General features: G+C 41.2%; 1 protein-coding gene across 1 annotated transcript in view; it reads left to right on the forward strand.

Moving 5' to 3' along the window:
• The first annotated feature begins 191 nt into the window (after positions 1-191).
• Positions 192-20,863, forward strand: part of PAPSS2 (3'-phosphoadenosine 5'-phosphosulfate synthase 2) — a 90,192-nt gene continuing 69,520 nt past the window's right edge. The window contains exon 1 of the mRNA XM_021073104.2: positions 192-408. Coding sequence (XP_020928763.1) covers positions 382-408 — 27 coding nt within the window. The 5' untranslated portion in view covers positions 192-381. The remainder of the gene's footprint in view (positions 409-20,863) is intronic.

Here is a 20,863-nt window from a genome sequence, read left to right on the forward strand (position 1 = left end):
ACCTCCAGCTGAGCGCTGGGCGTGTCGCTCCGTCCCTCTCGGCTGCAAGGTCCAGTCTTTGACACGGGCTGGCGGATCCGCTCCCGCGAGTTGGGGGCCGGGCCCAGGACCCCGCCCAGGCGGCGGCCGGGTCCCCTGGGCCGGGCGCTGCTGGCGGAGCAGACGGGGCGGAGAGGAACTCGGCAGGAGGAGGAGTAGGAGGAGGGGGCCGGTCAAGGGAAGTGCGACGTGTCTGTGGAGCCTTTTTATACCTCCTTCCCGGGAGTCCGGCAGCAGCTGCTGCCTACACCGCTGCCGCCGCCACCGAGCGTCCTAGCGTCTACGCTCCCAGGAGCTGGGCTCCGAGTTCCAGCGCGCCGGGCACCGCCGCAGCCAGCCAGCATGTCCGGGGTCAAGAAACAGAAGACGGTAGGCTTCGAGTCGCCTGCCTTCCTCCTCCCCTCCGATCGCCGGCGCCGACCCCCGACCCTGGGGACGCTCGGATCCCATCCTCTTCGGGAGGAGGCGAGCAGCCAGGGCGCAGAGGCTGGAGCGCCGGGAGGAGGAGGAGGGAAGCAGGAGGGCGAGGAGAGGCTGGGATTCTCGGGGCAACCCTCGCCGGGCACTCCCTCTCCGCCCTGCGCCCCTTGGGGTCGTCACGGCCGGGATGGACCTCCGGAGGTGGCAACGTGGGTCTCCATCAAGAGAGAGGACCAGAGAGGAAATTTCCTTTCTTCCCCTAAGAGCTTTTTCAGACCCGCCTTTTCCAGCTCCGCGCGTGTCCAGCGGGTGGTAGGCTGACCGAACTCCTGTCCTGCCAGGTCGCTGGGCACACGTCAGCGATAGTCATTAGGATTTGGTCCATGGAACTTCCTTGGGGTGGACATCAATGACAGACTTTCATAGAGGAAACACAACTCTCTAGACGAAAGGGAGGAAATTGCATTTCTACACTGGCAGGGTACTAGCTTAATTCAGCTCCCTGTTGGGATCCGGTGGCATCTCAAGTTCAGTCATGGGTGGGGGCTCTCCCCAGCTTGGTGGAGTGATATGAGGGGACTGTTTTGAGGAGGCTTAGTTTTATCCATCATTAATCTGGGCATCGCCTTAATGGGAAATAGAGGAATTATTGAAAAGTTCCTTTCCCACTTAGCGATAGGGGCTCCTATAATTTTGCATCTTTAAAGATGGCAGCAGTGACCATAGACTCTTAAGAAGTGGAAGGAGCCTTGTAGACAGCATCTAGGTCACACCAGGGTGGTCCACAAGCCTTGTTTATATCCCAGCCGGGAGTCTGACTGCTGAACACTCATCTTTAACTACCACACTGCAAGCCTTAGATGATTATAGTGGTCACTAAATGGGCTGACCTCTCTCAAACAGTTCGACTTGTACTTAGCACATAGTAGGTGGTCAGTCAATGTTTATCACAATTATAATGTAATATTTACTACTGAAATACCTTCGAGGTTTATTTGTGACAGGCTGAGGGAGAGATGAAAATAAAACTCTGTTGGAGAAGGGCAATCCAGGGGCCTGGCAGGAGCTAGAAATGTGGGCGTGAGCAGCATGGAAAAGAGGATGGGGGCCCTGTGGTTTCAGGAGTCCACATTGGACCCACAAAAACAGCCAGGAGAAAGGCAGCATCAATTTGAGAAGGGAGGATGGTGGGGGTCCACTTGCCTTTTATAGGAGTAATTTTAAAGTGGGGAGATGCTCAGTATTATATTTTAAAATATAGTTAAGTGAAAATCACTTGGGTTTTATTCCTATTTAATTTTATTAATTTCTGTAAAATTCTAAATGGTATCTTCTGAGTGAGAAACTACTGTGACACTTAGTAGCTTTTTATATCAGTGGGATTTTGAATTCTTACCTCCCTGCTTGCATCAAGAATTACTTCCCAGTTCTGATGAAGTTGCTTTGTCAAGCACTAGTATTGAAGGGGCAGGTGGTCTTTCCCCTTCGTGTATCTCAAAAAGAACCGGTGAAGTGAAGGGTTTAAGAACAGGGGCTTTACACACTTATTGTGGCAACTGCACTGACAGAGGGAGCGAGAAATTTGAGGGCCACAAAGTTTGGTTTTTGTATTTACACATTTGGGATCTCCTTTTTTTCTTTTTAGTTTGGGTGTGTGTGTGTGTTCTGCACAGGATTAAATTAACAACTGAAACAGCCAGCAGGACTTGTGAACTTTTGTTTAGCCAACAGTTTTAATCTAGGGCACTAGCACAAGTTCCCCAAAGGGCCAGATAGATCCTATTGGGTAAAGCAAGCCAGCTCTAAGTGCATATAAAATCTCTCAAGCTTTAAATGTTAACTCAAAAATATGTTTTGAAACCTTGCAAGTCAGAACAAAATCTATCCCCATGTGTGACCTCTGAACTAATCAATTATTTGAGAAGTGAATCTTTTTTTTTTTTAGGGCTGTACCCGTGGCATATAGAGGTTCCCAGACTAGGGGGTCCAGCCGGAGCTAGGGCTGCCAGCCCACGACAGAGCCACAGCAACATCAGATCCAAGCCATGTCTCTGACCTACATCACAGCTCACAGCAACACTGGATCCTTAACCCACTGAGCGAGGCCAGGGATCAAACCCGCAACCTCATGGTTCCAAGTTGGATTCGTTTCTGATGCGCCATGATGGGAACTCCTGAGAAGTGGATTTTTTTTTTTTTTGTCATTTTAGGGCCGCACTCAGGGCACATGGAAGTGCCCCAGCTAGGGGTCCAATAGGAGCTGCAGCTGCTGGCCTCTGCCACAGCCATAGCAATGCCGGATCCTTAACCCACTGAGGGAGGCCAGGGATCGAACCCATGTCCTCATGGGTACTAGAGGGTTTCATTAACCACTGAGCCATGATGGGAATTTCCCCTGAGAAGTGAATCTTGCTGATCTAGGAAACTATCCTGGAAGTGAGGTTCAGCTGATCTTTTCAGGGACTTGCAGAAATCTTTACATTATTTTCTCTCTTGTCAGCAGAGGATCGTCAGTTCACATGGCAGTCACTGCAGTAACTCCAAATATTTGTTGAGCCCCTACTGTGTGCCAGGCAGTATACTGAGGTGAATATATCTTTCCCAGGACTTTTTTGGCCACAGTCTCTGGATGAATATAGCCTTTCAGTTCAGACTACTCTAAGAAGAGTAAGTAGTTGTGGTTTAAATGTGAAAATGTGGGATGATTTTCTTACAGCTTGAGAAAAGAAAAAAAAAGAGAAATGTTCTTTTATAAGGGAAGGTAGCACATTCCTCCTGTGTTAGGCATCCTTACCATGGAAACCAAAGACAGCTACGTGTCCCAGCCCACCCTCTCATCCTTGATTTACTTCCAACCCTGGCCACCTCTTGGCATACACACAGATCCTAGGAGAGGAAAGCAGGCAGACCACAGGCAGAGAACTGGAGAGAAAGGCAAACGCCTGGTCCTGTGCGTGAGTGTATGTGTGTGTGTGTGTGTGTGTGTCTTTTTAGGGCCACACCCACAGCATATGGAAGTTCCCAGGCTAGGGGTTGAATCAGAGCTGCAGCTACTGGCCTACACCACAGCCACAGCAACTCAGGATCCGAGCCTCCTCTTCGACCTACACCACAACTCACGACAACCCTGGATCCTTAACCTGATGGATGAAGCCAGGGATTGAACCCGAGTCCTTATGGTTACTAGTCGGGTTTGTTACCACTGAGCCACGACCGGACCTCCATGGTTCTTGCATCATTTCCTGGGTTAACATTTTTCAAGGCTTACAGACAATGTTATTATATTATTGGTTGGAGAAAACCAATCTAAAACAGTCCACTGAGATATTAAAATATTTTCCAAAGGATCCAACAAGCCAGTGGTTGGGAGAGAATAAAGGGTATTGAAAAGTTAAAGCTCTCTGTCAGTGTAAGTGATTATCCACATTTTTATTATTTTTAAAATTTTGTACATTATTTTCTGGCAAGTAACTACTTTGAAAACTATTTGAAGATGCTGCATAAGGCTAGACATAAATTTTCAGATGAGTAACCACTGGAAGGAAGGAGAAACAAGCATTTCCTAGAGGCCAGGCCCTTAGTTGTGCTTCATTTCATCTCATCCTCACTAGCAGCCTTCACCCCCGGAAAACTGAGCCTCGTCACTAGGGGAAGGGAAATGCCAGGGGCAAGTCAGGATTTAAAATCAAGTTTGCCCAACTTTGAAGCTCAGGATCTTGCTTCCAGTGTTTCTCTGTTTAAGGATATAACCTGTCTGGTCCATAGATTTCCTCATCTGTAATGACTTACCCCTTATAATTGCTGTGAAGAGTAAATAATGCCTAAAAATTGTCTTGCTTAGTTTCAGGGCCAGAGTAAGGCCTCATATTAAGTCACTATTGATCTTATGTTTATTACTCTGTACTGTCGTGGTTTGACCAAAAAGGAGAGGAAAGCACAGGTCAGAGCATTCCAGAGGTTCAGTAAATGACAACCATCAGAATACTTAATAAGAGCAAACAAATACAGAAGTATAGAGGCAGTGGTTTGAATTCTAATTGCGAAAAGCTGAATAGAAGACAAAGGTCAATAATTAGTTCGGACTTATGAGAATAACCCAAATAATCAGCAAGATTTTGCCAACAACCTTGGCCAAGAAAGGCAATCTGTGTGTAAGTAAATATTGGACTAACTTCTCTCCACCCTTCCTCTCCACCCTTCAACTGTTTCCAGATCTACCTTAAAATTAATGTTATCCAATTCATGCTGTTATTCAATGATCATCTCTTTGGACTTTTACCATTAAAGATAAATATAGTTAACTCTGCATTTTATATCTGAGATAGTTATCTTTGTCTTTTAATGCTTTTCTCTCAATGCACATGGCTCAGTGGTTTGCTTAGGGGATAATTAGGCTTAACTAGAACATAGAAACTCTAGGGAATAAGAGATGAGAAAGGAATCAGTGATGTCAATTTCAGTCCTAGGAGGCTACTGTTTATTTCAAAATCTATCGCTAAATGGTAATGGACACTCATTAGTATTTGTGTTTGGAAATTTTTGGAAAACACAAACTAAAAGTAAATAAACATATGGAGTTCGTGTAATGGCTCAGCTGAAACGAATCTGAGTAGCATCCATGAGGACACAGCTTTGATCCCTGACCCCGCTCAGTGGATTAAGGATCTGGGGTTGCCATGAACTATGGTGTAGGTTGGACATGTGGCTCAGATCTGACATGGCTGTGACTGTGCGGCTACAATTCTGATTGGACCCCTAGCCTGGGAACTTCCATATTGCCGTGGGTATGGCCCTAAAAAGCACACACACACACACACACACACACACACACACCACAAAGGAAATAAATGTACATATACTGGCATTTCAACTAACCTCTCGTCCCCCGGGTGATTTGCCCATATGACAGCTGGAATGGCATGTATACCCAGCAACCTTGCATAGAGCCTGGCAGGAAGTAGATGCTCAACAAATATTTGTTGCATAAATGGCAACAGAATTCATCAGAGGATGAATTTGTTTTTAGAATCCTTATTCTGCATAGGTTTCCCCCACTCCCCTTTTATCTGTCTGTTCTCATGTGCTTGCTGATTTTTGCCTGGATATTTGTTATTACCATTGAAAAATTACCTGTAGGAGTTCTTTGAGGCCTAGGATGAATGGCCTTCCCCCCACCCAGAGGCTTTGCTTTTGTTTGTTCCAGGTGCCTGGCGGCACTACTAGCCTGGGACCACTTGAACCTAAATTTACCACTTAAAGTTTTTTAGACCACCCAGGTGATGTGAATGTGAGTTGCAGTCTTGCACACAAGGATCAGCTTGTGAATGCAAGTTCTTATATACACTTTCAATGTCAAGGCAACTGTCCTTGCAGTCTCTTGGAGTGGGAGGTCGGTTCATTCTGGTTCACTCTTATTTTTAGTGGGTGACTCTTCAGAACCACAGCTTAGTGTGACAAAGACCTTTTTATTCTTCCCACCTGGGAATGTCTGGGCTTTGATTTCTTTTCACCTCCCCTGTGAGGCTGTCAAAATCCATGCAAATCTGCCTCTCTGAGGACAGACCGTGCCTCTCTGCTTGCTTACCTCTTAGATTCCTGCTTTCCCGCAGATTCTGGCCTGGTAGTTCCTTACTGTCTTGTCAGTTATTTGATGTTTCTAATTAGATTATTATAACTTGCATTTTAAAATTTGTTTTTATGGAAGGATTGGACTGTATAACCTAGACCATCATTGTTGGAAACAAAAAAATCTCTGACTTTTCTCCATTGCTATGTATCATTAACACTTCATATCATACCTTTCTCTTACTATACCTATAACATTCTTATAAAGGGAGTACTTTAAGAATGAGTAAACTTAAATCAGCTGGCTAGTCAGAAATATTTAAAATTTTTGTTCCCCTGCAAAGTGCTAAGCTTTGGGCCTAGGGTGGGGGTGTGGGGAGGGGAGCTGGGGCCCTGGCGCTCACCTTGTTGTGGCCTCTCCCTGTCCAGGCATCCTTAGAGACACACCTAGTTCTGTCTCATCCTTAGTGTTGGTCCAGTTCAAGTGCATTCCTGTCTGAAAGCCCCTTTAGTTTCAGCACCTCTCCTTGCTTCTTTCTTGAGGTCACTATGCTGCTCCAGCATAACTCTGGGGAAAACTTGGTGATGCTCTCTCAGATCCATGACATTTCTCCACTCCTCCCAGGAGGGTGGAAACTGTGCTCCTGCTCTGCTGTGACCAGGCTGGGACTTTGAGGCACTCTAGGGGCTTTTGGAGTCCATCCCTGCCTCCTCTCCCCTGGGGCCTGTCAAGGGTCAGAAGCACACCCAGTGCCCCCTGCTTTCAGAGTCCCCAAAGCTGTTTGACTCCTCTCACCCCAAGCCCAGTACCAGGCACAGAATAGAACTCTCTTTCTCAGACTCACACTGGCACCTAAGCTCCCTTTGCTTCTAATAAATATTAAATAGAGCTTTTCAGGAAGGTTCATTAACATTAATGTTGGATTGGTTACAAATGTGGTCTTCTTGTTCCTTTTTCCTGCCTTTTGATCAAATAATTTTTTTTTCAATTTAGAATACATTGGCACACAAGATAGAAATTTTTCTTCTGTCTGCAAAAGAGCCATTGTATTAAAACTTGAAACCTAACTTGCCTCTGATAACACATGGTGTGTAAAGTGACTTCCATCAGTTGGCTGGTGTGACTTCCTGTAAAATCTTATCAACTCTTTCTGCATTTCACATTTACTCCTGAGGTTGATTTTGCTATAACCGGTATTGCGAAAACATGACTGCAACGTAAGAGTGACAAACTCAATCTGTATAGCAGCAAGTATTAATTGTTAGCAAAAAAAATGTGACCTATTATAAAGCTTTTTTTAAAACAATTACATAAGTAAATTAAATGATGAGTTATTAAATTTCTATTCTAGGTTAATATTTGCTTTAAATGTCTAACATCCTATATGGTTTTTTTTTGTTTTTTTTTTTTTGTTTTTTTTTTTTTTGTCTTTTTGCTATTTCTTTGGGCCGCTCCCGCGGCATATGGAGGTTCCCAGGCTAGGGGTCTAATCGGAGCTGTAGCCACTGGCCTACGCCAGTGCCACAGCAACTCGGGATCCGAGCCGCGTCTGCAACCTACACCACAGCTCACGGCAACGCTGGATCGTTAACCCACTGAGCAAGGGCAGGGACCGAACCCGCAACCTCATGGTTCCTAGTCGGATTCGTTAACCACTGCGCCACGATGGGAACTCCCATCCTATATGTTTTGTTATGAAAAATATGGATGTTATCCACCAAGTATTGATGTCCAGTCTAATATTACGATTACTTTTTTTTTCTTTTTAATGTATGTTGGGTGTGGGCTTGAAAAATTATTTGCAGACTTTGCTTAGAGACTTCAACCACCTACAGTAAAGTCTGGGATTTTATCCTCATTATCTCATTCATCTCTATCTTCCCCAATCATTTACTTATGGATAATTCCTGCTTTTTCAACTTCTAGCAAAGTCAGCCACTCAAGAAGTTGGTGATGATTTGTTTTTTAATATACACTTCCTACTATTAAAAAATCTGAATTGACTTTTTAGTCCTCTGCTGGTGATCCCATTGTATATTATTTTGTTTTTCTTTAAGGACTCTAAAAACCTTTCCATTTTTAGTTCCTGTCAGATCCTTACTTATATATTTGTTCACTCCATTCACGTAGTAAATATTTATTGAATGACCGAACCAGGACCTGTGCTTGCCATAATTTGCTATAGCTACCAAAGCCTTATATTTGTTGTAGTTTTTTTAATCCAAATACTGTCTTTAATCTACTCTAACACTGTCTTTAAACTATTCTAAACATAGCATTTACTTTTTCTAATTGCAACACCCCACCCACAACTTTTATATTCTTTCATGCTTCTGCACAGTCAGTATTTCAGTGGCTTTGGGCCAAAAGCAATAAAATTCCCAACTGATTTTTTTCATACATTTTTAAAAAAATCCTTTTTTTTCCCCTCCTAAATTAAAATGTTAAATTACTTTTTATTCAGGCTGTTCCTACTTTTAAAATGTATTCAAATGTATTTTTTTTTTTTTAAAGAACCATAGCATTTTCCTCCAGGAAGGAAAATCAAGAGCTTCTCTTCAAGCTGATACACAATTTTAAGAGCTTTGCTAAGGCCCATGACCATCTTCCACGCCAGCTGGTTGATGATATCACCACTGAGCTGGCACTCTGATCACGCACTTACAGTCCTAGCCCTTTCCTCTTTATTGCATGCTCTTTGAAAGAGGCCCTATCCATTTTCTATAGTTTTGTTTTCGCTTTTACTTACTTGGAAATGTTTTCCATGAATTAAAAAACAAACAAACAAAAACCACACAGGGAGTTCCCATTGTGGTGCTGCAGAAACGAATCTAAGAACCATGAGGTTGCGGGTTTGATCTCTGGCCTCGCTCAGTGGGGTAAGGATCCAGCGTTGCCGTGAGCTGTGGTATAGATCACAGACGAGGCTCAGATCTGGTGTTGCTGTGGCTATGGTGTAGGCTGGCAGTTACAGCTCTGATTAGACCCCTAAGCCGGGGAACCTCAATGTGCCGTGGGGGCAGCCCTAAAGAGACAAAAAAATTAAAATTTAAAAATTAAAAAAAAAAACCCACAAAGCAAAAAACTTCCCAAACTGGTTATCAGTGAGTCACGATTACACTTTGATTTAGCTTTAGCATCTTGTTTCCATATTCTGGAGATAAAAAATACAGACCAAAGAGCAGTGTTTGAAAAATGTAACTTTACCATATGGGCCAGCCTGTTTCTCTTGAGAAAATTCAACCCATACCACCCCCACCAACTCCCCAACCTCCTCACTCTTCCTTAAGCCTTCAATAGTTTAATCATTTTATCAAAAAAAGAAAAAAAGATAGCAATGATTGCATAGGTGTGCCATACAGATAAAACTATTAGGCAAAAGTTGGGCAAGTTCAGTTATACGTTAAAGCCTCTGCTCTTTTAGTTCTCAGAATTTCCAGTTTTATCTCTAAATCCATTCCTTTCCATTGTTTCCTAAGTTCCTGAAGTACTGTGAGGTTGATTACAATACTTGTGTGGTTCTGCCAACCAAATCTACCTAAATTGCTGAGTCCCAATAGAGTCTTCCCCTAAATTACCTGAATAAGCACAGCTCTTGGGCCATTGTGTCACTAATGCAACAATGTTTTGAGTAGGTACTAAAAAATGAAATCAAAAATTTTGCATTCATCCATTGTGTTTAAATCAGCCATATGACTAAGAATAGATCTAATAAAACCTAGGTATTTAAATTCCGACTGTGGGATTTGCATATTTATCAAGTTTTGATTTTTAGAGCATGTGTTGTTAGAAAATTCCTACTCTGTTGCGACTTGTTTATCATCTGCGTTGAGCACTTATGATGTGGCAAGCACTGTTCCAGAGGTTGCCTGTGCATTAACTCATTTAGTCCTCACCATCTCCTGGAGCAAGTTTGTGAACGAAGAGTCAGGAGGGAACTCATTTAACCGAAATAATTCTTAGAAGAGTTACCCATAGGAGAATCTAAAATCTTATTAGCGCCAGTTTAATAAGCTGTTTATTTCATAGAGGGAATCAGACCATGGCCAGTAGCAAACACAGCTGGCTTAGGCAACTGGTAATATATTACTGCTTCATTTGTAAAATATTTTGGCAGCTGCCTACTGCTAATATCTCAAGATAATAATAATGAATTCTATTTAGAGACATTCTCCAGCATTTTTTAATAAAAGAATAAATGGCATACACTATCTAATGCATGTTACTTTTTTCATCACACACATTTCTTTCCTTATGGTGACATAAAGGGAATAATTGGAAAATAAATTTTCTTTGTGCCCAGACTCAACAAGTAGGAGTAATAGTTTTTTTTTTTTTTTTTATCACTTCACTTTACCACTATGTCATTATTCAGCAAGTAGTGAAGAGAATAATTTGTTTTCACTAAAGCTGCTAATACTTGAGCCAAGTTGTAACTATGATTTGTAGATGATAAAAGGAAACCAGGCCACCCATGTATTTTTCACAAAATAAAAACTTGACCTAACTGGAAGTCAAGGCTTAAGGATGCTGGCACTCACTGGGGACCAATGAGGGGTGCCTGGAAATTGTGAGATTGCAAATGGCACTTCCTATGGTGTTTGAAAGAAACATTTTGGGGAGATGTCTCATTCTATCATTATAGGTCAGGAAAGTCTAACTTTTCAGCAGTCCTGGGCCATAGCCTCAGTGACATAAATCCCCAAATCCATGTTTTCATGGTGTGAGACACCTTGGATGCAAAAGTCTGCCAAAAGGATGTGTAGTCTCTACATTAGCCACTTCAGTGAATGGAAACATACAGGTTATCATAAACACTTGTTTCTTCCATTTTCTTCTCAGTGTTGAGGCTCTGGCTTAATAAGCCTTTTAAACATCACACTCTGAGACTCATTCTTGATTATGTTGATTAAGGTACCTTGTTGATCCAACTAGGTTCCCTAAATAGGGGAAGGGAACAAGCACTTATTCAAGGACTTTCCATCCAGTATCTCTTCTTCTCCTTACAGTAACCCATGAAGTAGCTGAGGTTCTTATCCCCAATTTATAGTTGAGAACAGTAAGGCTCATGGAGGTTAAATAACTTGCTATAAGATGCACAACTGTAAGTGGCAGAGCTGAAACTGACTACCTCCTAAGGACCAATGCTATGTTTTCGATCATTCTTTTTTTTCTGTCCATTAATGTAACAGATGTCATGGATACCACAACTGTCAGAATGAAGATTATTCTGATTGTTAAAACAGACATTCAAAGTTTGTCTTTGTGGGAGTTCTCATTGTGGCACAGCAGAAACAAACCGGACTAGCATCCATGAGAATGCGGGTTTGATCCCTGTCCTCGTTCAGTGGGTTAAGGACCTGGCGTTGCCATGAGCTGTGGTGTAGGTTGCAGACATGGCTTGGTACTGGCGTTGCTGTGGCTGTGGTATAGGCCAGTAGCTGTAGCTCCAATTCAAACCCTAGCCTGGGAACTTCCATATACTGCAGGTGTGCACCCCTAAAAAGACACACACACACACACACACACACACACACAAATTGTCCTTGTGGATGCCAATTAATGCAGTGAAGAAGCTGAAAAGATGATGTGGTCATTTTTAAAGTGATTTTCTTCAGGGGCTTTTTGGAATGTTGTATATAATCTTTAGAATACGTGGACTTTAGCAAATGCCGTTAAAAGGCAATAAATGTTCGTTTGGATGAGGCTCTGCAGCCAGTTATAGGAATAGTAGTGTTTGGAATCGAACCCAACATTTCACCTTAATAATACAAAGCTTCAGTGTTCTAGTGGGTAAATGCATACACTCAAGAATAAGTGTCCTTAGAAATAATTGCAGTGACTTACATGTAACTCTAGGCCTTGCCTTGTTCATTATGCGGGCCCTGCACAGTCGAGCATTCATGACTTATAAGCTCCCAAAGCCCCACAAGCTCCAAGCCTGTTCTCTGGATGTACTAGAGGTTTCACTAGCATTTCTACAGCTCAGCACAGAATTTTAATCTTTCGTGGTTCAAGGAGCCTGTGTCATATATACAGCCTCGTACCAGAACCCATTGCAAAAGAAGATGAAAATACACGGAGGTGATGAAAACAGCCTACTGTGAAACACTTATAGGCCTAGCTTTTGGAAGGGCAGCTAAGACCTGTGCTGAACCCATAACTGTGTGGTTTAGAGCATTTGCTGAAGGCAGTTACACATTTCTAGGAGACTCAATTTTATGTGTATTGTGTTTCCATGAGGATAATTGCCTGAATTATAGGCAGGGTTCATCTGTGTATGCATAATACCTTTCTTTCATCGTGCTCATCAAGGCTTATACATAAATTCTTATTAACTATCCTAGCAGCTCTCCAGAATGGGTAGCTATAAGTATAAACCGCAGATGAGGACACTAAAATATAGAGATGGGGTAAATTCCCTAGGGCCTTCTGGCAAGCCCATGTAATAGTAGAGACAACCCAAATTTGCCAAGTTCAATGGTAGAGCACTTCATTTTGTCTCAGAACAGACAGAAGCTCTAGGATACCTGAAAGATATCTGGAAGGAAGGCTTTCTTATTGGGGTTGCACCAAGTTAATTGTGCGCTGTGAAACACGATATGGCCTCATTTTCATCGGGAGATCTAGTGCTATAAACACTGCAACATATGAATTAAGTGATTGAGCTAATTATACCTTTTTTTTTATATGCTTCTAAAAAACTGATACGTGATCCATGAAATAGAGAAGATGGTACATTCACAATTTTCTGTCATTTTCGGGGCATTGCTTCTGTACCTTTATTTTAAAGGGGAGACTGGAGACTAAACCATATCTTTGGTGGTTATTAACCCTGGCTTACCTTCTTATTTCTCTGGGACATAAGATTTCTGAAGCCATGTCTGTCTTCATGATATATCCTGTTTGGATCTGTGTATAGTTGCATACAAAGTGTAGAAAGAGTTATTACCAACAATGGCTAATAATAGAGGCTTGAGGAAAAGAGAAAGCTACAAGTGTCAAGGAAATTTCTGGAGAAAATTTGGTCCAGTAGACCAGGAGTTAGGAAATTACATCCTGTGTCCACCTCCACCCCCGTGACTGTCTTGGTATAATCTGTAAGCTAAGAAAGGCTTTTAAATGGTTGGTAAAAAAAAAATCAAAGGAAGAAGAAGAATTATATTTCGCAACATGTGAGAAGTATATGAAATTCAAATTTCAGCGTCTATAAATAAAGCTTATTGGAACACAGCAACACCCATTTATTGACATGTTGTGCCCGCTTTCACGGCAAAGATGAGTATTTGCAATAGACTAAATGGCCTATAAAGCTGAAAATATTTATTATCTGAACCTTTAAAGAAAAGTGTGCTGCCTCCTGCTGTTGACAGTGGGGGTGGGGGGGGGGGCTGTGTTCAGTTCTGACAGACTCAGGTCAGTGGCCTGTCAGCATGTCGCCCACATCTGACTTCAGAGAGCTGAGTACCCAGCTCCACTTCATGAGCTTCCAATGAATCATGTTTGGTGTATTGCCATTGTTGTACTTTAAAAAAATTATATTTTTAAAAGTTCTATAGAACTCATTGTTATGTCTCCTGTCATGAGGTTATTGAAGATATTGTTCATGAATTATAACACATGATATTCTCTTAATAAAGATCTGCAGAAGAAATTTCAGTCAGTGCTAGAAAGGTTATATCTTTTGAGGATTTTTTTTTTCATATAATCCTTTGGAAACTGAATTCTGTGACCGTCCAGGTCTCTTTCCTTTAAGATGCCTGCCAGAAAGCTCCGAAGTGAATTTGTGGCTCACTTTCTATTTTTGCACAATTTCATGCTTAATATCATTTCACTTTATCCCTTATGTTATTTTCTCTTTTCTTTTTCTCCTCTACTCAGAAGTGAGCTTTTGCTATGCTTTATGGATCCTGTAAGTCACTGTACACTTTTTAGGAACTCTGCAGAACATTAAAACATATATTAAAAATAAGATACATTTGAATTTTAGCTCCAGAAACTCACAGGGCACTCTTATGGTCCCCCTAAGAGAGCCATTCTCCCTTTCCGTACTGTTTGGTGACTTTCCATGGCTCTGTGTCTGCCGGCCTCCTGGAAACCAGTCCTTGAAATGGTCATTGAGTACTTTGTGATCTAATGTTCTAGCCTTGTTGGAGTCTTATCAACAAACCCCTTGAATATGGATAAAGATGTAGATCAGAAGTTCCATCCAGGGTCCAGAGGACTTAGGAGGGTTGGGAACTTGGATGGGGAAATTATTTTTTATAACCTATAATCAAAATTTATCACTTTTTTCAATGATGAGCATGGACAACAAATCACAGCGATATCGGCAGTACTTGTGATTATATTAGCAATAGAAGTTACAGATATTTTCCTATCACATTATGATGTTGCTGATGACGCAAAAAATTTATTACTCCAAAATTAAGATAATTATTATAGCTGCTTGAACATCTAGATCTTGTTATTTAATATGCTGATAAGGAAGCATATTTATTACAGTGCTGTAATTTTAAAAACTATTTTGATAACTGTATTTTTTTTTCTTTGCAATCCTTTGTGTTTTATGTATTTACAAACATTTTTCTGAGAAGTGGTTCATAGCCTACTAAGGAATTCAAGGATGAAAGAGCTGTGTGCATGAATGCACCCAGACAGCCCCTCTTTCCCCTAGTTTTTACCTGCAATTCCACTGGGTTCACAGATCCCAGGACAAGGCCGATGTCTAATGTGCAGTTGAAGAGCTCAGGCCCTGGGAATTTCTGTCCTGGCTCAGTGGCTGGCAAACCCTCCTAGGATCCAGAGAGGACATGGGTCGATCCCTGGCCTTGCTCAGTGGGTTAAGGATCCGGCATTGCCGTGAGCTGTGGTGTAAGTCACAGACACGGCTTGGATCCCCTTTTCCTGCGGCTCTGTCATAGGCTGGTGGCTACAGCTCCAACTGGATCCCTAGCCTGGGAACCTCCATATGCCGTGAGTCCGGCCCTAAAAAAAAAAAAAAAAAAAAAAAGGAAGAAAAAAAAAAAGAATTCAGGCCCTGTAGGCTAAAATCCAAGATAGAAGGTCACATGATGGAGGGTTTTTATTCAGTTGTATTTTTTGAGGCCCCATTCAAATAAATCACTTCTAAGAATCAACTACAGTGATTAGTCATAGTCTTAGTCACGGTATTGATTCTGGCTGTCTTCATTTAGCATTATCTCTTTCTTCCATAAAGCGAGGAATGTATATGTCTTCATAAAATAATCTCTTGGCTTTTGCCGTATCAACACTTGATGTTTTTCAGTGAGAAATTAAAAACCTACCACTTTACACTCTTTGATTTTTAATTTATATTTTGAAAAGAGCTTTGAGTCTTTGAATTGTTAGAGCTTGATATGTATTTATTTCATCCATTTGGAATTGGATGAAAAGGACAAGTGCCACCAGAAGTTAATAACATAATACCTTTTTTGTTCTGTGCTTTGACTGTTTTTGTTGATGAGTTTTTATTGATGTAATCAAGCATATTTTTTTGTTCATGAAGCCGGAATGAGTCTGAGAGTATCGTTCTTTGCTAATATTTGTGGATGGTACATTCCTGGTTAAGATTTGCTTTATACAGAGTTCCTGTCATGGCTCAGTGGTTAACGAATCCGACTAGGATCCATGAGGTTGCGGGTTCGATCCCTGCCCTTGCTCAGTGGGTTAACGATCCAGCATTGCCCTGAGCTGTGGTGTAGGTTGCAGACACGGCTCAGATCCCACGTTGCTGTGGCTCTGGCGTAGGCCTGCGGCTACAGCTCCGATTAGACCCCTAGCCTGGGAACCTCCATATGCTGTGGGAGTGGTCCAAGATATGGCAAAAAGACAGAAAAAAAAAATTTGCTTTACACTTGCATGGCTTTTGCTTTTCTTGTGTTCCATTTATTATGCTGGTATTCTGAATTCTTCCTTTGATTTATTGAGATCTGCATGAGACTTTAGAGATTATCTACTCTGATATTTCTCAGCTCTGCTCAGATTTACAAAATATTGATGCCTGGACATACCTCTCAAAGAATCTAATTGAATTGATCTGCGTGGGTTCTTTAAAAGCTGGGTAAGAGTTTCCTTGGTTCGGCCTGGCTGGAGAACCACCACCTAGCCTAATCCCTTCACTGTAGAAATGTGGGGCATTGCAACATGCCTGAGCGCCTACAGCTAGCTAATAATAGATGGGGTTTCTCTACCTCAGAATGCTATTTGCTCTTTTCAGATTTCTTTTCAAAAATGTTAGGCCATTTACCAGCTAATGTAGATTTGTGTAATTGCTGCATTCCTCATTGGACGATTTGAAATTGAGTATTACAGCTGGAATGTTTAAAAGTTTGCCATCCTTGTCCTATTTTAACATTACCTAATGAGTAGACAGCTTCCTGGAAAAACCTGGAGACCATTCTTTACTTAGTCAGTTGTTCTTGGCTGCAGTGACAATTTATCCCTGGAAATTTGCCCCATTCTCAGATCACAATTAAGAGAGTGGCCTGTTTTTGTAAGTAGCTTGTGATTCCTGATAAAGTGAGTCTCCAGACCTTACAGTTGAACCTGGCATGTTCCAATGGGAATAAATCTAAAAATATACCCTTATCACATTTGATGAACTTGAATATAAAGGACCCACATTGGAAGAAGTCTCCAAAAATAAGTCTGCCTTTCCTTTGTGAGTTGTCAATATAACTCTGACATTTCTGGGAGTATATATATGAATACCTCATCGGCAAAAGTGCCATCCATTTATATATTTTGTCCTTATCATTTGAGTTTACTTAGAATGAATCAAATTAATTTATAACCATTCTGCCTTTTCCACCCAGGCTGATAAACTTCTTGCCTTGTTTTATCTGGTCATGGATTTTGATCAACTTTATGTATCTCATTGGGTTTAAAAATTAATGAAAATTAATGATATGTTGCCTTATATAGCACTTATCTTCATAGAGATTATGCATTCTTAATGCAGTAAATGAAAGAAAAAAACCCCAGGGATTTAGTATAGATATTTGGCTTAAAAGATTAGCTGACTCAAGCTAATGATAGTTCTTAAATTGATGGCAAGTTTCCTGATCTACAGTTGGTTTCTTTAGGACAGCAGCTTTCCTTTTCTTTTAGTCTCATTTTGAGGTGAATTTGGTTGCATTTTGAAAACTATGTGTGCACATATATTAAACATAAAAAAGTTAAAAATTTCCCTTTCCAATAGTTCTCCTATACAACTATCAGACCAGAAAATATATTTCATCTACAGCAGGTCATAATACCGTGGAATTGGAATTCCCTTGTGGTGCAGCAGATTAAGGATCCTGTGTTGTCCCTGCAGCAGCTTTGTTGCTTCTGTGATATGGGTCTGATTCCTGGCCTGGGAACTTCCACATGCCATAGGCGCAGCCCCAAAAAAATACCTTGGAATCAAAAATGACATAGAGCAAATGGCTTGGCATCTAGTAACTGAGATAGAAAAGAAGAGGGAATTATACACTAAGCCCTCTCACCAGCCCTGTATAGAATCAGCACAGAGAACCGTCAAGTAATTTGCCTCCCCAAGGAAGCTCTGTGTTTCTCTTCTAAATCATCTTCATTTTTGTAGGCAATATAATTTCAACATTTCATTGAGTAGTATCCCTATATCAAGTTACTACTGGAGAGCTATCTCTTTATAGGATAACAACATTATCTATACAATATGTAAAGTTTATATTATGTGCATGTGTGAGGATTGTACTTTGAACCACTCCATATCTAAGGCCCATTCTAAGTCTGTACCTGCCAAAGGATGAACATTAAAAAAATGTGGTCACAGGGCTGAGAAAAGGATCTTTTTTTAAAGCCTTATGAATAGAGATAAGCATTTTAATGTTTATTTTAAAAATTATTTTTGAAAAGATTTTATTTTTAAGCAGAAAAAGTTAAAACATAAAACTATAAGAAGAAAATACAGATCTTTTATGATTTCATAGTTGAGAAGAAATTTCTTTCTTTTTTTTTTTTTTTTTTTGTCTTTTTTAGGGCCACACTCACAGCACATGGAAGTTCCCAGACTAGGGGCTGAGTTGGAGCTGGATCTGCTGGCCTACACCACAGCCACAGCAACGCAGGATCCTTAACCCACCGAGTGAGGCCAGGGATCGAACCCATGTCCTCATGGATACTAGTCAGGTTCATTACCACTGAGCCAGGGCGGGAACTCTGAGAAGATCTTTCTAAGTGTGACACAAATTCAGATACCACACACACACAACACACACACACACACACAAATACAGGTGAATATAAAATGTTTTTAAAATTACATGCCAAGAGGTGAAGAGGCCCTGGGCCACCAGCCTGGGTATCTAGTCAGGTGGGAGACCTGTCTGCCCCCAGGCTTCTGGTCTCTGTGGCATGCTTCTCTCTCTTTTCTACTGGAAGAGAAATGAATTTACCATCTTTTTAAAATAATATGTAATATACAATTGAAGTAATAAACTTTTTTTTTTTTTTCGTCTTTTTGCCTTTTTCTAAGGCCGCTCCCGCAGCATATGGAGTTTCCCAGGCTAGGGGTCTAATCGGAGTTGTAGCCGCTGGCCTACGCCAGAGACACAGCCACGGCAGATCTGAGCCACGTCTGCAGCCTACACCACAGCTCATAAACTCCAAAGTAATAAACCTTTAAAAAAAAAGTGGAAAAAAAATTATATGCCAAAATTAAAAAACAACAACAACAACAAAAAAAAAACAAAAAAAACAATCAAAATACAGCCAGCCACCTGAGGGAAAATATGTAGTTCAGAGAAAGTCTGCTTTCCAAAAATATACAGCACTCCTACAAATCAGTATTTTAAAAGAATCAGCACTCCAGTAGAAAAAAATGTGGAAAAGAATACAAAGTTCAGGAGTTCCCATCGTGGTTCATCAGTTAACAAATCTGACTGGCATCCATGAGGATGTAGGTTCGATCCCTGTCCTTGCTCAGTGGGTTAAGGCTCCAGTGTTGCCGTGAGCTGTGGTGTATGTAGGTCACAGATGCAGCTCAGATCCTTCATTGCTGTGGCTGTGGCTTAGACTGGCAGCTACAGCTTTCATTTGATCCCTAGCCTGGGAACCTCCATGTGCCACAGGTGTGGCCCTCAAAAGCAAAAAAAAAAAAAAAGAAAGAAAGAAAGAAAAGAAAAAGAATACTAAGTTCACAGAAAAGGAAATACAAATGGCTCTTAAACATATGAAAAGATACAGAATCGCATTTGTTACAAGAAATACAAATTTAAAAATATAATATTTAGTTTTTCACCTATCAGATTTGCACAGGTAAAAACTTAAGCCAACATGTTGTATTAATAAGGGTGTGAGGGAAGAAGCATTCTCACACACCGCTAGTGGAGATGTATATTAGTACAGTCTCCATAGAGGTGTTGGGAAATAGCTATCAAAATTAAAATTTAGTCATATTCTAACAATTCAAATTCTAGAACTTTTTCTTCATAGAGAGTTTGCAAATGGGTAAGATGATGTATGTGCAAGGGTAATCTTGACAGCATTTTGTAGCAAAAGGTTGGAAACAACCTAAATATCAATAGGAGGATTGGAGTTCCCATTGTGGCTCGGGGCAACGAACCTGACTAGTTAGTATCCATGAGGATGCGGGTTCGATCCCTGCCCTCGCTCAGTGGGTTAAGGATCCCGTGTTGCCATGAGCTGTGGTATAGGGTCACATATGTGGCTCAGATCTGGCATTGCTGTGACTGTGGTGTAGGCCAGCAGCTCTAGCTCTGATTTGACCCCTAGCCTGGGAACCTCCATATGTGGCCCTAAAAAGACAAAAAAAAAAAAAAAAAAAAAAAAAAAAAAAAAAAACCAATGGGAGGATTGTTTAACTAATACTAGGTACTATTTTTCATTATACTTTGTACTATGTATATTTTGATATTACTATATCCATAATACAAATTAATTTGACACTTTTGAAAAAGAATGAAGTGTCCCTTAAATATAACAATATGGAAAGATCTCCAAGCATAGTCAGTGAAAAAGGCCTGGTATGAGAAATGTCTATAGCCTGGTAACATTTGGAAGAAAAGGAGGGGAAAGATGCATATAGTTATACATAGATTATCCTGGAAGGACACATACTAAACTAATAGTATTATTGCCTCCAGCAAAGAGAACTGAGTGGCTGGTAGGAGATTTACTTTTCAAAAACAGAAAGCTTTATCTATCTATCTATCTATCTATCTATCTATCTATCTATCTATCTATCTATCTATGGATCTATTTGTCTATTTCAATCTATCGATCTATCCGTCTGTGTATATAGCCAGAAGCTGTGAAGGGTCTATGATTTTATCCCACTTGCAGTCTGGTAAGTTAGCTTGCCATCATTTCATGGATGCTGCAGGAAGTAAGATTTGGGTCAGAGACAAGGGACTTTATTACTCTAAGCATAGCAAGCCGTATAACCATCAGCATTTGTGTTGGTTTCTCTTGGCCCCATCCCCTATGAGGATGCCATGGGTGTGTCTGAATGGATATCCACACAGCCAGCAAATTGTATCACAGGAAAGGAACTGTAAGTCAGCTTAAGGAATCTGAATATTTTATGACAGACAATAGGGAGGCTGGCCCTTTGCTCTGGAGGAGACATTATCTTTCTCATCCAAGGCTGTTCATTATACAAACATCCTTGAAAAGGTAGTCTGATATAGAAGGCAGTTAACACCCTACTCAAAGATATGCAGAGGAGTTCCCGTCGTGGCACAGTGGTTAACGAATCCGACTAGGAACCATGAGGTTGCGGGTTCGATCTCTGCCCTTGCTCAGTGGGTTAACGATCCAGCATTGCTG

Source organism: Sus scrofa, chromosome 14 (assembly GCF_054392235.1).
Source record: "Sus scrofa isolate SSC_HxYL_T2T_F1_AM1 chromosome 14, Sscrofa_HxYL_maternal_Yorkshire_Landrace_v2.0, whole genome shotgun sequence".
NCBI lineage: Eukaryota > Metazoa > Chordata > Mammalia > Artiodactyla > Suidae > Sus > Sus scrofa.